At 45.8% G+C, this 15,579-nt stretch overlaps 1 protein-coding gene across 1 annotated transcript; it reads right to left on the bottom strand.

Annotated features, from left to right (window-relative positions):
• Positions 1-775: 775 nt before the first annotated feature.
• Positions 776-9,978, bottom strand: PCARE (photoreceptor cilium actin regulator). The gene is made up of 2 exons (XM_009905849.2): positions 5,965-9,978; positions 776-1,056 (listed from the first exon to the last, which is right to left on the bottom strand). Exons 1-2 carry the CDS (start codon positions 9,708-9,710, stop codon positions 927-929), a joined length of 3,876 nt encoding a protein of 1,291 aa, XP_009904151.2. The 5' UTR covers positions 9,711-9,978; the 3' UTR covers positions 776-926.
• Between the last annotated feature and the right edge of the window lie 5,601 nt (positions 9,979-15,579).

Here is a 15,579-nt window from a genome sequence, read left to right on the forward strand (position 1 = left end):
CTGAGCAGTCTGATGTGGCTGTGAGCAACCTGATGTAGTGTGAGGTGTCCCTGCCCATGGCAGGAGATCCCTTCCAGCCCTAACAATTCTATTATTCTGTGACACCTGCTTTAGGGGAAACAGGATTCTGTGTGGTGGCATTCTCTTCTTTTACACACACAGAGAAAGACACATGTCCTTAGGTGCCTCAGGCTTTAAAATGTTGTTTGATTGGGCTGTTACAAAGCCACTCTAATCAGGATTAAGCCTTGTACCCTGGAAACTAGAGGTGGTGGGATTACATGATTATCAATGGTGATTTAGAGGATCAAAGCCTTTCTGAAGGAATAAGATCCCTAATTTTATTCCTTTAAAAGGGGTTATTTTGTTGTAACTTGTATTTGACCTTGCTCTCTCTCTGCATGTTGGTAAATAACTAGCTTAAAGATGAGGCTTTGCTGAAGCTGTTGAGGGTTTTGCCATAAAACCAAAGTGGTTCAGGATTTTACCTCCCCCCCTGGAGAGGTCACAACAGCCACTTTTTACAGAACTGAAACTGGGATGCCTCCTGAATAAATAATGTGTCAAATAATTATCATTTCTGATAGTTTTTGAACTCCTTTATCTAAATAATGAAGAAAAGGACTTGGCTACAGGTTTTTGCCAAACCAGATTACCTCAGGCTCACCCAGCTGTGAAGCATTTCCTTTGCTCAGTGTAGATTTTTCCGTTAAGCCACGAAACACAATCCAAAGGAGAAGCAACCGGCTTCTACTAGTCTGCTGGTAGCTCATGTTTGGGCCACTTTGGGTGTTCATAAGCAATGCCACCGTGTTGTTTCCTTGTGAAAAAACATGGAGTCCCATTTGGAGGCTTGGGTAAGGCTGCTTCCTCCCTCCAGGGCCTCTGGCTTTCCTGTGCCTTTGCCTTCAAGGACACTTTGGCTGTCAGTCCCTCTGCAGCCCCTGGCCCACGATGTAGAGCTCAGGGTGGGAAGAGGATCTGTTGGACTCTCTGATGTCGGGAGCGCAAGGGCTGTTCCAAGAATCTCCTGTTTTCCTAGGGCTCTCCTCCAAGCTGCAGAAGGAAAGATGCTCAAGTTAAGAGGCTAATGAATTGTGACTTTTTAAGCCAGCACTGATTAAGTCGCATTAACCCCCAGAGCACAAACCTTGCACGAGACGCAGGAGCACAGGATGGTAGGGGTTGGAAGGGCCCCCTGGAGATCATCGAGTCCAACCTTGATGATATGTTATTCCCTGTCTCCTCCTGCATTCACACTCTGTATATGCACTGTCCACATTTTATTCTTGTGATGCCAGCCTTTTATATGTTTCACAGGGGAACAGTGTGAATCTGGGTTCGCTTGCACATAGAGATAGAATTGAGTGGCTAGATTTGAGGTTCCTGTCTCACTGCTGTAATACATCTGCTTAGCAGGCTCACAGTGATTTCTGAGTATGCCAGAATGACTGTGGGATGGATGCTCTGGTGGCATAAATCTGCCACTCCTGAGACAGAGAACTGAGACACAGAAAGTGTAAATGATGTTCCTGGGGTTTCACTGGCAATCTTTAGGGGCACTGGGGACTTGGTGAATCAAGATTGATCATAGCAGTGGAGCTAAGTCATTAATATCTCACATCATGAGCCTTTGTGCTGAAATGTGCCCTGTGTTACTGCAAATGTTTAAGCTCAACATGGGGAAATATTCCAGACTTATCTGGGAATCATTACTGTGTCTTAAGTACATAAACTGCTAAATTGAATTAGCTTTCAGCTCCAGACAAGCTGTTATGTTCCTATTCTGACTGCTAGGACTTCAGTAATTTGAACTGTCAAATGAAGAGATTTGTCATCCATGACCAGTCATGAACCTAATCCAGACTCAAATATTCCCCAGTTGCAGAAGTTCTCACTTGGGCTGTTTGCTTTGGGCCTGATTCAGTCAGCTCCATCCATTCTCAAGACTTCCTTCAACAATATCGTAAAGGTGTTTAACCTTCTATGTCTGCTTTACGTCTTGGGAGATTAGCAGTCTCAATGAGATACTATTTCATTTAACAGCATACACAGAAACACTGTTGTACATTAACAGGATTTCTGTGAGCAGAGCAAAAGGACCTGCTATGCCTTGATCAGATGCCAATAACTGCTGATTTCTGTCAAATCACCAGAGCTGGAAACCAGCAAAGTTAGCTCAGTCTATCCCTCCACAGGCCGTCCAAATGGGTACCAGTTCTATTGTCTTGTGTACTGAAGCCTGAATCTATTCTCCAGGTACCCTCTGACTAAATACAAAAGCTCCAGCTCCAGCCCTACTTAGGTCTAACAGTGCTTTAAGTTGTGGTACCCCTTAGAGCATGGGATGGGCAGGAGACATGCTGATGTGCTGACATGCTTGTGAAAGGAGCACTTCAGCCTTTGAGGGGAGCAGTGAGCGTGCAGGAGACATGCAACTCTGCATTCAGCACTGACATTTAATGGCTGGCAATGCTAGTTAGCCAAATGAGATGGAAGTTGCCTCTTTTTCTCTTTTTGGTGTTTTTGTTAAATTGGGGTGAGTGGGAGGGGGGCCTCGGCTGCCTAGCGAGGAACATGTTGCTTGTACAAGCTGATGCCAGATTATCTTTAGCTATCCGCTTCTCAGCGAATAGATGCTTTAACTGGGCATGGGAGAAGGGGAGGCATACATCCCGGAGTTTGGGACTAACTTTCTGATTTTCAAAATGTTTTACCTATAAAAGAGTGATGCTACAGCAGGTTTCGCTCCTAAGACTAGTACCTGAGCCTGCTAAGAACACAGAAACCACACACACACAGGGGAAAACATGAATAAAAGGCTTTGTTATATTTGGACAGGAGAGGCAGAGCAAGGGAAGGTGTGAAAGAAAGGAGACTAACAGCTGGGTGGAAATAGCTTGTGAACTTCAGACCAAACATAGCCAGAATGAGGAGATTAAGGTATACAACATCTGATTTAGGGAGATCTGTTAGCTGAAGGGATTGCAAAGCAGGGGAAGCCCTGGCTGCTTAATGAACTTGAAGGAGAAAGATGGATTGGAGTGTGGTTGGTTGTCTGTTACAGCACCTGCTGCAAGAGCTGCATCAGCATCTGTGCATGGGGTGCTCACAGCTGTGACAACCACTCCAGTCCTCAGTGGGAGGAGGCAACCAGCAGTGGTGTGAGAGGCTCTCAGAGCTGTTGTGTCACATGTTGATTCCTAAAATGCTCCTTCTCTGCCTGTTGCCACATGGCCTGTGAGATTTGTATCTGCCCATTCAAGGCAAGGGCTGTAAATATTTACCCCAGGCAGCTTACTATAAGCGTGGGAAGCCACGCAGTAGTGTATTGCCTTTTAAATCAGTGCATGTGGCAATCAATGAGCCAGGCTTCTCTTTGGCACATGTGGAATGCAATAGTTTGGCTTGGAAGCAACCTCTAAAGGTCATCTAGTCCACCCCACCTGCAGTGAGCAGTGGCACCCAGATTAAAAACATATGGACTAGGACTAAGTCAGTAGGGCAAATTTTTGCATCCATTTGTATAAAGGGTAAGGTGAATTTGGCTCAGGATATATTTAATTCTTCAAAATGCTCTATATCATACCATTAGGATAGTTTTTTTGAGGTGGAAGTGATGATTTTATTTACAGTGGGGTTTTTTTCATGTTAGCCTGCATGCTCTGACAGCCTTCAACAGAAAGATGATGCACCTCACTGAAGCATAAGTTAGCTATGCATTTACAATAAACTGATTCTAAAATTGATTCATAAAACTTCCAGGGCTTTGTCTTGCCAGGTTTGACAGAAAGCCCCTTTTGAAAACATTTCTGTCTGCTAGCAGGCACTGGAGCAGACAAAGCTGACTTCAGACAGCACATGATGACAGAAACCCCAGCTTTTAGGAAACCTTCCAATGTCACAGAATCACAACCACAATCCCATCATTGGACATCACTGAGAAGAACCTGGCAGCTCCATCCTCCTGACACATCTTTATAAACATGAAAGAGGTCACCCCTCAGTCTCCTCCAGGCTACAGACTCAGCTCCCTCAGCCTCTCCTCAGAAAGGAGATGTTCCACTCCTTTATAGAATGAAACATTAGAACTGAGAATGCAAAACTTTGTTAGTGTTTCCCAGTGTTTTGGACATGTTTTGGTCAGCATGTTCCTCTGCTGTCAGTGTAGGAAACTTTGTCCTCTTTGAGGAAGGAACACCTCTACCCCTGACTTCAGGATGTAGGACTGTCCCTGTACTTGCAGTGCACCGAGTGTCATTCTATCTCCTGTTTATCTCCTGATGGACAGCAGTTTATCTCCTGGTGTCTCCCCTAACCAACCTCTGCTTGCAGCCCCTACTCATGGGGATGATTCATGTGATTTCAGCTGTTCTTTGGCCAGAGTAAAAATACTCCTCACATGAGGAAAGGTTACCTGAGAAGGATCTAAATCCTCTTGCGTAGCTTAGAGCTTAATGGACTTAAACATCATAAGATGCTAAGAAACTAGAATAACAACACTGTACTTCCAGGCCCAGATGGCCAAGGTGGCCAACGGCATCCTGGCCTGCATCAGGAATAGTGTGGCCAGCAGGAGCAGGGAAGTCATTCTGCCCCTGTACTCAGCACTGGTTAGGCCATACCTTGAGGACTGTGTCCAGTTCTGGGCCACTCAATTTAAGAAGGACATTGAGACTCTTGATGTGTCCAGAGAAGGGCAATGAGGCTGGGGAGAGGTCTTGAGCACAGCCCTGTGAGGAGAGGCTGAGGGAGTTGGGGTTGCTTAGCCTGGAGAAGAGGAGGCTCAGGGGAGACCTTCTTGCTGTCTACAACTCCCTGAAGGGAGGTTGTAGCCAGGAGGGAGTTGGTCTCTTCTCCCAGGCAACCAGTACCAGAACAAGAGGACACAGTCTCAAGCTGTGCCAGGGGAGGTTTAGGCTGGAGGTGAGGAGAAAGTTCTTCACTAAGAGAGTAATTGGCCATTGAAATGTGCTGCCCAGGGAGGTGGTGGAGTCACCATCACTGGAGGTGTTCAAGAGGAGATTGGATGTAGCACTTGGAGCCATGGTTTGGTTAGTCAAGAGGTGTTGGGTGGTAGGTTGGACTTGATGATCTCTGAGGTCTTTTCCAACCTTATTGATTCTGTGATTCTTTAAGATGGACATTTTTAGAGCAATGAATCTCCAGTAGCCATGGGAAAGGTTTTTTTTCCCCACTTTAAAAACTTGAGCTCTGGCCCCATCAGACTTGAAAGCAGCACCTAGATCTGAAAGCCTACATGAGAAGCTTAAAATGCCAAGCTATAATTATGTCCATATATATAACCATATATATAATTATGTCCTTGCCTACTCATTATCTGTCATTTGAAACATTGCTAACACAGATTTCAGCTGAACAGTTTACTGGCTCAGAGACTGATGTTAAGAACCATACTCTTCCTCTGAGCCCAAGTCTACCTTCTCGTGGTTAAAGATATTTATAAGCTTCAGAGCTTTTCAGAATTCAGTGGGGATGTCCAAGCAAATGATGGGAGCTCTGTGCCACGAAACTGACACTGAGTTTTCCTTGGGATGCCTACCACAGCTGATGTGTAAGTGTGAGGTCTGAGCAAGTCATGGAAATACAGCTCTTCCCTTTACTCAAGACTAGTATTCTCCTGAAATCTGGGGCAGGGCAACAGAATAGAATAGATAATACAATAGGGTAACCCAGGGGGGTTGGACTTGATGATCTCTTGAGGTCCCTTCCAACCTCTAATGTACTAAGAATAGGATAGAGTAAGAATATAGTATTTCAGGTAGAAGGGACCTACAGGGACCATCCAGTCCAGCTGCAGCCTTCTCCTTGCCCAGCCACCTGTTTGCAAATGAGCAGGGCCTCTCTTTGTGGGAAATCTCTTTTAAATTCCCATCTGGAGTTCAGGAAGCCAATGCAGTGCCACGCTTCTACTTTCCTGGTCTAAAGCGAAAAGGTCCCTACCTTGCTTGGTTAAGTGCAGGTTCGCTGCCAGATGTTACGGGAGCTGGAAGACGAAGTTGGGCCCCTGGTCGCCGGTCAGAGAAACTTCTCCTGACGAATGGCTGAGGATTGATGGCACTCAGGGATAGCTTTCTGATGCGGTCTCCAGACTGCTTGAAACCCAAGTAGCTCTTCTGGGGAAGCGGTGAAGCTTCAGGCGGGCTGGTCACCTCTGCAGTGGGTCCAGTGGCTACCACTGAAGGTCTGGCTTCAAACAAGGAAGAGGTAGCTGGACAAAATATTGAACGGATGTTGCTAGCCCTCTTGGAGGAGGACAGCTGGTGCTCATCCCCAGCATCCAGCCCAGCTCTGGACCCCTTGTAGGAGCGGGATGGGGAGGCTGGTGGGGAAGGGGCAGTGGGGAACAGAGGGGGGCTTGCATCTCGGCGGTGTGCCGCAGAGCCCAGCGGCCGGTGAGCTGTGGGCAAGTTTTGCTTGTGCCCCACAGGAGGGCTGAGTGGTTTTTGCTGGGGTGGTGGAGAGGGCAGCTTCCTCTGCAAGGGTGGGCTGGGCACCCTAGGGCTAGAGGGAGGGCTGGGTTTCCTCTGCATGGTGGGAGAGCTCAGCTGTGGGCTGCTAAAAGCCTGCAGAGAGTGTCTGTGTGGCATGGAGGGGCTGGAAAGCTGTCTCTCAGTTGGTGGAGAAGAAGGGGGAGTTCTTGTTGGGGAGACCCTCCTGGCAAAGGCTGAGCCTTTTTCATTTCTCCTGAGTGAATCAGGAGAACCGTGCTTCCGGAGTGGCGCTGAAGGTGCTGGCGAATTGGGCTCTTTGCTCTCCGAGCTGTTGCTGTGTGACTTCGAAACTCCGCTGGGATGCTGAAGAGGGATAATTTTACGGGTTTGTTTGTATAAATCCTCAGCCTCTTTTCTCTGGGTTGCCAGTATCTCCTCCTGGCTGGGGACGTGCATGTTGGTGGGGTTCAGCTCCAGGGAGTACCTCTTCAATTTCTCCTCCCCTGCTCCGGTGCTCTTTAGGCTTTTATTAGCGATCACACTGGGGCCACTGATATTTTTACTTGGCAATAAATCAATGGACTGAAGGGAGGCTTTCATTTTTGGGGAGACTTGTGATCTCTTGGTAGCACGAAATTCTGTTTTGGTAGGCTTTTTGGCATCTTCTGCAGAGCATTCTTCTATCCTTAGAACTTCCTCAGGCTCAGATAAGTCGAAAGAATTGTCCATTAGCATTTCAGGGGGTGGTGGTGGCAGGTTCTCAATGTCTTCCTCACTCTCTTCCTTTATGTCCTGCTTGCTTAATTCTGCAGCTGGTGCAGGAAAAAAGCTAGAAGATACCCCACTGCTGTTTGAAGGGTTTGTGTCTTCTGCTGGTGAAACACGATGCTTAAGATTTAAAGTTGCCAGGCCTCTCTGAAAGGGAATTGTGGGTGGGATTACTGGAAGTCCAAACTTTCTAATGCACTTTATTGGTCCCAAAGATCTTGAAGGTGCAGCTTTTACAAGATCCTCAGAGGGACTGAATGTTTCAATAAGCTTTTTGACAGACTGTCGTGGGGTACAGCTGCTGCCACCGAGCATTTGTGCCCCAGGAGGTTCATTTTCCTTGCTTCCTGATGTCTCCTGGGTGGGCACAGTAGCTCTCAAAGTCTTCCTGTCTCTTTTTTCATCTGGTTGATGGGCAGAATTTTGATCAATCATAAACAAAGGGACTTTATCCTGGTTAGGCAGGATGCTGAAATTTTTTGAGAGGCATGCCTTCAGTTTTCTAGAGGACCTAGATACAATTTGCTCATCCTGCAAATATGGTTCTGTCCTTGATTTCCAAAGCTCTGGGTTGTTATCTGCACACTTCTTTCCATAAAGCATTTCCAGTCTTCTGTTGAGCTCTTTTTGAGTTCTCTGAAGCTCTAGGAGGGTTGGGTCCTCTGCTTGGCTTCTGAGAGACTCCTCTGATCTGGACCGTTGTTGTTTCCTGAAGGTTTTCTGGCTGCCAGTTGCTGTGCTGGGCCTTGTTTTAAGGACTGCTCTTCCACTCTCATCTTCTATCCATTCTTTACGGCCAGATTTAGCTGGGACAAACTTGATTTTTTCACTGATGGCATCTTTCATCTTTAGAATAATTTCCTCTGTCTCTGCATTCTCTGTCCTCTTGATGGACTGCCTTTGTGGGTTATCAGTGACTGCTGGAGAAGACAGAGGCCTCCTTGGCAAAGCATCCCTCCCCATGTCTGACAAACTGATGTTGTCGTCATCCTCCCCCAGTGTGCTCCCTTCATCATCATCATCAGAGGGAAAATCTGTTGATTCATGCATTTTGAAATGTTCCCCTTCTTGAGTAGAGTCACATGGGAGGGAGTTACAGGAATGGCTTTTGCTCACCCTTGAATACTGAGGTATGGTAGAAGTGCCTTCTGGTACTCCACCTTGGCAAGAAGTCACCTCCCTGCTGTGCACAGGTGAATAAAATATATCCTTAAACTGCCTTTCAAGAGCACAGTCATGGGATGCAGCTGGGCCTGGTGGCACAGCCCCATCACGCACATGCTCTGCTGTTCTGGCATGCCTCTGAGATGGATGTCCCCGGGCACAAGAATCACAGCTTGCTTGTCCTCCATGCTGGCTGAGAGTGCTGAACTCTTTGAGGGATTCGCTGTCCACACCAATGCCACTGTCCTCAGAATAAAGAGTCCTGTCATCACTGTGGGACTGAGAGGAACCCACTGCTGAGGCTTCAAGCAGCCTTACTGTCAGTAGCAGGCGCTCATCAAAGCTTTGCTTTGCTTTCAGTTTTCCTTCCAAGTTGTTTGCAGCAGACTGCAGGAAGCTGCACGTCTCCTGCAGGGCCTCAGAGGTGAGGGAAGCCAGCGTGCCACTCAGTAACTGCATTTTATTCACCGTGTACTGCAGTAGTTGTTGCAGCAGATCAGGGTGCTCCTTCGTGTCACCCTTTTCTGCTGGCCATGCCAGGTTCCCACCTACATCCTTGAGAAGATTTTCCCCATCCTCAGCAATTTCCTCCAAGAGTTGGTTGATTTCATCGAAGCGGAGCACGAGGAAGCTTACCATCTGCTGCAGGAAGAGCTGGGTTTGGGTAGCCTGGCTAGCCATGTGCAGTATAGTTTCATACTTGGAGAGGTTGGGGTTTAAGTAGGCATACGCACTCTGATGAGCCTTAACGAGCGTCTCTGGGAAATCAACCTTTTTCTCTGGCTCACCCAGGGCCAGGCTGGACCTGTCTTTAGTTTTGCCAGGTCGGCCTTGCTTTGCTGTCTTTTGGGGTTTTTGCTTCTTTCCTTTCTTTGGGAGCTGCTTTGCATTGCTTTCATTCTTGTCATCCAAACCAAACGGTGGTGCCTCCGATTCACAGGAGCTTTGCTTTCTGATCTCTATGGCCTCAGTGATGTGTTTCTGAGACTCAATCAGCTCGGACAGAGCCATTTCAGCATCTGTGGCTGTCCTCTCAGTTTTCCTGTCTTCCCTGGAAACCTGGGGATCTGAAGGAACCTTGAAAGATAACTCCAAATTATCATTTTTGTCTGGATCTGAGAGTTCATCCTCCTTTTCTCCCAGGCAGCCTTTCCTCTGTAACTCATATTGGTGGAATTCATTGACATTGTAGCAAGCTGAACCTTTAACCAGCAGAGGGATTCCTTTATCCCCTGGATCAATGCGCAGAATACTTTTGGGCTTATTGAAAGCCTTAAGCCCACCTTGATCAGCAATCTCCCTGTGAGAAGGTGTGCAGCCCATCCTTTCCCTGTCTTTGACTGTATCTTAGATTTAAAAATCCAGACGAGCTAGGGAAAATACAACAACAAAGCATCAGACTCACTGTTTCATCCTGAGCAGCAGCCTGGCCAGTCTCTCATGGCTTTTCTGTTATGATGCCAGTTTAGTTGTCAGCTTTGATTGCTCTTTGCCTCACAGTCTCACTGCCCAGGATCTGCTCTTGAAGTTCTGCACATTCCATTGTACCTTCCAACTCTGTTTTTCTTTGATTCAAAAAAGAGGAGTGTGAAAGCTCTGCTGGATTTAGAGCTAATGGATTAAGAGGACTTCTGTACCTCACTTCTGTCTTGACAGATGTTCACTACAGCTAAGATTTTAAGCTCATTAGGCTAAGCAGGCATCAGCCAGTCAGCATCCGTGTTGTATTTTCGAAGGCAGATATTTTTGCACTATATTGGGAGGCAAAAGGACTTGGTAGCTGTCTCTTCTTTTCTCCCTTGTTGCAAAAACATAACATGCAATCCAAGGCAGAGAGCCAAAGGAAGAGGCTGCATTTTAAAGCCTTCTTTTGAAGGGAAAGTATTTGAACAAATGTGTAAATGCCACTAGTGACTCCTCAAACAAGAGAAAGGTGACCTTGATCGAGCATGTACCCACTGGAGAGTACAAGACACAAAATCAAGTGGATTAGAGATGTCAGACTTCTGCCTTGAGGGTCTTCAAGATTTTCCTGTGCTTGCAAGTGACAAGCTGTTTACTTTTTCCATTCTAAGACTTCCAAATAAGATTTTCACCCCCACACCCCTTCTAGATTGCTTCCAAGCTGAAAATCCAAACTGCACAAGAATAGTATTCCTAGAATAAGTTTTGCATAGGTTGTTAAGATGCTGTCTGCAGCTAGTGGATCTAAACGAGAATTTCAGATGGGGGAATTTCAGAATACCTCTGAGTGTATTCTGGACATTTAGTCATAGTTTCTCTTTGCTAAGAAACCCACGAGTATTTAGAAGCTTGCTGTCTATTGCAACTAATACCTTTACTGTTGGTTTCAGTGGTTAAGGCAGCGATTGCCAAAGGGTAAAGAGTTAGGACCAAGAATTGTGTGAAGCAGCACAAAGCTTTAAGTACAGATTTCCAGAGTTATGCAGATCTATATAATTAAAAAGGGACAATCCCATGAGCCTAGGCAGTGGTTACAAAAGTTCTCACAAGTCAAAACAGGTTTGTGGTTGTGGAGCAATTTCAAGGCAAGCAAGTTTCTTCCAGGTGTGGGACTGGCAGTTTAACAGGTAGGCAGTGGCTTCTGTTATTTACAGTGAAGGTGACAGGTGTTGATTTGGGATCTAAAGTGAGATCCAAGTGCTTTTTATTCCTGAAAAATCCCCCAAGATGCTATAGAAAAGAGTGCAGCTGTTTAGCCTCATGCCTCTTCCAGTTCCCAGTGGCTTCCCTCACTCACAGCATCTCTGAAAATCGAGATAAAGGCAGCATTCCTCCTGGCTTCCTCTCAGAGTGTCTGAGTGTGTGCACTTTGTGAAACCATGTCAAACCTGCATAGGCAACTTGGAGCCTCTGCTGCCCAGCGGTATGGTGAGCCAGAGAAGATGATCTCCTTTCACTGCCTGGGCACTAATAAAAGAGGAGCTGAGTGGTTCCTGATGTGGTGCTAAGCTTAAGGCTGTCTGATCCAGAAGCAGTGGGTGTGATTTGAGGAGCTAGGAGTTAGCACACCTAGCAGAAACTGGAAAGGGCAATTTAGACAGCAGGGTGCTGGCTGATGCTTGGAGGGTGGAAGGGTGGTGTGTCCTTGGGAAATTACGGGCAGGGCTGGAAAGACTGACAATCACTAGTAGTCTGTTTTTGTGGGAGAGAAATGTCCTAACTGCGGGTGGATGCACGGTTTCCCTGTTTCACACCCAGCTCTGAGGGTGGCCCCTGGAGCATCCCTTGCCTTTAGAACATGCTTGCTGTCCCAAAGCTGCACTGAACGTGGGACATAAGCATGCTCACTTTCAGAACCTCTTTGCTGCCCCAATCTTCACTCTAGAGTGGCTCTGCTTGAAGCTGCAATGTATTCCAAAGCCACAGAAATAATCCCTTCCTTTCCTTTGACCTGTAAATTTGGGAAGATGAAGGAACTGGTTCTGCCCAAAGGAGAACAAGAAGTGAAGGAATATTTTAGTTAAACCAGGCTTGTTGCTCACAAGCATTGTTTCCCCATCTTCCTCCCAAGGTACTCAGAGCTGCTCCAACCCATTGTTTTGAGCTCTCCAGGTGCTCAACAACTTTGCTGCCCATGACAGCACCCAATGAGTCAGACAGGATAGGCTGAAAAGACTTTTGTTTAGATTCACATCCTGGCATGTAGGAGTGCTGAAAAAGATATTGTGAAAAGGTACAGAATGAGATTTGAAGATTAAAATTAAATCAATTCCATTGCAGGGCCCAGGGGTGGAAGTCAGGACTGGCAGGGGTTTTGTCTGGCAGTGGTGTCCAGTCTCCCAGACACTCTCCAGCACTAAGTCACAGGATTCATTCTGAGGTAAAATGTTTGGGGTTTTGCCTTTACTGCTTCAACCAGAAGGATGTTCTAGGACCTGAGATGCTTTGTTAGGTGCTGGCTTTCATTTTCTATCATAAAAGGATTCACAGAGTTTTATTTTCCTATTCAGCATTAACTTTGAATTCACACACCATTTTCCATGGTTTATGGCAGATGGCAACCATACCCTCTGTCTCAGCTTTCATTCTGCTGCATTAAACAAGCCATGCTCTGGTAACCTCCTAAAATAGACCCTTCTTTTCCTTGAATGTGCTAGCAAATCATCTCTGGACATGCTAGATTAGCTGCCTTTCACTGAAAAAGGTGGTCAGAACCACATGCAGTTTCCCAAGGAGATGGCAGAACCTGCTGGCATGAACATTTTCCTGCCACAGCTCTCCAGTTATGCATCCTAAGATAAGTGTTTGCTTTTTATGCCATTACATTGTGTTGATAATGGTGCTCATCTTCTAGCTATTGACTATAATTGCATCTTTCTCTTTCTCAGTTACTTCTATTTTATGATCCTATACATCAGTCTTAACAGTTCATTCCTTTTTAACACCAATTCTTTTCATTTTTTCCCCCTTTTTTTTTTTGTCTCATAAGAATAATACCTCAGGATGTCATTGATAACCTCTTTCATCCTAATAGTTTCCATTCAACTCTGCTCAACACTGTTTCCCCTTTGCCTGCACTTTACCCCCACTGAAGTCCTCTTAAATTCTATCCTTCTCTGGAACTGCTAATAATTTCCATTTCAGGCATCTCACTAAAGTCCATCATTCATTATCAGGCATGAAACATTGCCTCTGCCCAGAATGTCAGGCATCTCAAAAAAGGCAGACATCAACTGCCAATAATACTAAACTCACATTTGATCTTGCTTACAACCACATCTTTGGTTATACTCCAAATTCTTTTCTCTAAAGTACCCTTGAGGTGAAAACAGCAGGCCTGCATTTTCCTGGAAGCATGGAACATTTGTAAGAAATTGAAGAGTTATTGTAGCTTTTCTGTAGCCATCTGCTGTAATATGTTTACTGTCAAAAGTGCAACTCCACCTTCCACTCCTTTCAGTTTTCAAGCCTATGGGATGTAAGAGCACTTGCAGCTCTTGACTTTTTCAGTACTTCACTTGAGGTAATTCCCACTTGTCATTCCCGTTATTTGCCTTGCTTCACCCTTAAGTAATATTATCACTGGAGAAAAATATCAACAAAAGCATGGTTATATTTAGTGAGCCACATTCAGCATAAAAATATAGCAGAACCTATCTGAGTTTTTTATCCAGTTTTGTCCAGCTTTCATCTCCTCAAGCAGCCTGGGCTCAAGCCATATGAAAGTGGGTTTAGCACTGCATGGGTTTCTTAGAGATTACCAATCTTTGGATTTAGATCCTTATTAGGTTTACAGCACTGGATAAGAGCCCCTGAAAAGCCTTCTTGGAAATTGCTACTTTTGTTCCTCCAGTAGGTTACTTAAATCACTGGGAAGTCTAGATCACAGGATGTTAGGGGTTGGAAGATCACTGAGTTGTGATTTCTGAGTTCTGTGCTTAAATCTACCAGTGATTATAGAATCATAGAATTGGTAGGGTTAGAAAGGACGTCGAGGATCATCTAGTTCCAACTTCCCTGCCATGGGCAGGGACACCTCACACAAGATCAGGTTGCTCAGAGCCACATCCAGCCTGGCCTTAAAAGCTTCCAGGGATGCAGCTTCTACCACCTCCCTGGGCAACCTGTTCCAGTGTCTCATCAACTTCATGGTGAAGAGTTTCTTCCTAACATCCAATTTGAATGTACACATTTCTATTTTTGCTCCATTCCCCCTAGTCCTGTGTTTGACTTTAGGCAAAGTCCCTCTACAAAGCTGTTGGTGCATCAACATTTTATGGTGTTATGCTGTGGTGGGTTGAAAATTCCCCTCCATCATTAAATTGTTGCCAGAGCAGCTCAGTTGGAAGCAAATGAAGGCTGTATTTACAAGCAAAACTGCAATCTACAATGAAATGCAATGAATATGTACAAATATACACCATTTACAGATATTTACAATTAATAAACAGCACAAGGACCCCCCTGGCCAAGTACCAGGGGAAGCTACTAGCTTCAGCCTCCCCCTTACCCCTCTGTACAAAAGGGACAAGGGACAGAAGCAGCGAAGTTAACACCAGTCAGGGACAGAAGCAGCGAAGTTAACACCAGTCACAACAAAAGCAGTGCAACCAAGGTCAAGCAGAAGCAAGTTAGTATCTCCCAGCCCAAGGAAGCCAGAAGAGAGAGAAATTGTTTACATTACTAGCTTAAGTCTGTTACCTTTCCAACAGGATTGTTTAGAATTATCCTTATTTTCCTTTTTAGACCCAATAGTGATTTATTTACATTTTACTACTTTCTGTTCAAGATCTGTGAAAGAAATTTATAGGCATAGCCTAAAGCTACCACAAACACATTCATGAACACTTGGCACCTTAAATTCTCAGGTTCTTAACTGTGTAGCTGTCTCTCTTTGCTCCCATTTTCTCTTCCTACCCATTCCTCCTATTCCTCTCCAGGTGTGTGAGCAGTGTGGAGAATTTGGGTTATTTCCCTGCTCATCCATTGACCAAAGGTGCCTGATCTGCAGCTCACTGGCCTCAAAATTTCCTCTGACTTTTTTTGAGAGCTGCTTGGGGCTATCACTGCCGTGGTACTGGTGGTGTGTGACTGTGGGCAGGTGATTGAGCTGACAGATCCTGTTGCCCTGGCTGGTTCCACCCAGCTACGTAGGCAGGTTTGCAGTCACCTTGGCTGAAACAGCATCTCCAGCCTATGTTTAAGGAGGGTATGCTTAGAAATTTCTCCTGTGATCACAGTGGGTTGTGATGAGCTGGGTGTGTGCTGTCTTTTAAGAAAACAATGACAATTAAAAAGATGTGCCAGCAATGTGTGCTCACAGCCCAGAGGGTCAGCCAAATCCTGGGCTGCATCAGAAGAAGGGTCAGCCGGTCAAAGGAAGTGATTCTGTCCCTCTATTACACTCTGGTGAGACCTCAACCTACAGTTCTGTGTCCAGCTCTGGAGTCCTCAGCACAGGGACATGGAATTGTTGGAGCAGTCTGGGGGAGGGAAAACAATGTGATCACAGGGCTGAAGCATTTCTGCTGTAAGGACAGGATGAGAGAGTTGGGGTTGTTCAGCCCGGAGAAGGCTCCAGGGAGACCTTAAAGCAGCCTTTCTCGACTTAAAGGGGCCAGTAAGAAAGCTGGGGAAACATGTTATAGCAGGGTATGAAGTGACATCACAGGGGTGATGAGTTTAAACCAGAGGGAGATGCAGACAGGCTGGAAGAAAGACATTTTTT

This window comes from Dryobates pubescens, chromosome 2, assembly GCF_014839835.1.
Source record: "Dryobates pubescens isolate bDryPub1 chromosome 2, bDryPub1.pri, whole genome shotgun sequence".
NCBI classification, from domain to species: Eukaryota; Metazoa; Chordata; class Aves; order Piciformes; family Picidae; genus Dryobates; species Dryobates pubescens.

Excerpts from the sequence above, each read along its gene's own strand:
- PCARE (XM_009905849.2), bottom strand. The coding sequence starts at position 9,710 with ATGGGCTGCACACCTTCTCACAGGGAGATTGCTGATCAAGGTGGGCTT. Across the intron at positions 1,057-5,964 it reads CCTGCACTTAACCAAGCAAG|CTTGGAGGAGAGCCCTAGGA; the intron begins GTAGGGACCTTT and ends TTCCTTCTGCAG.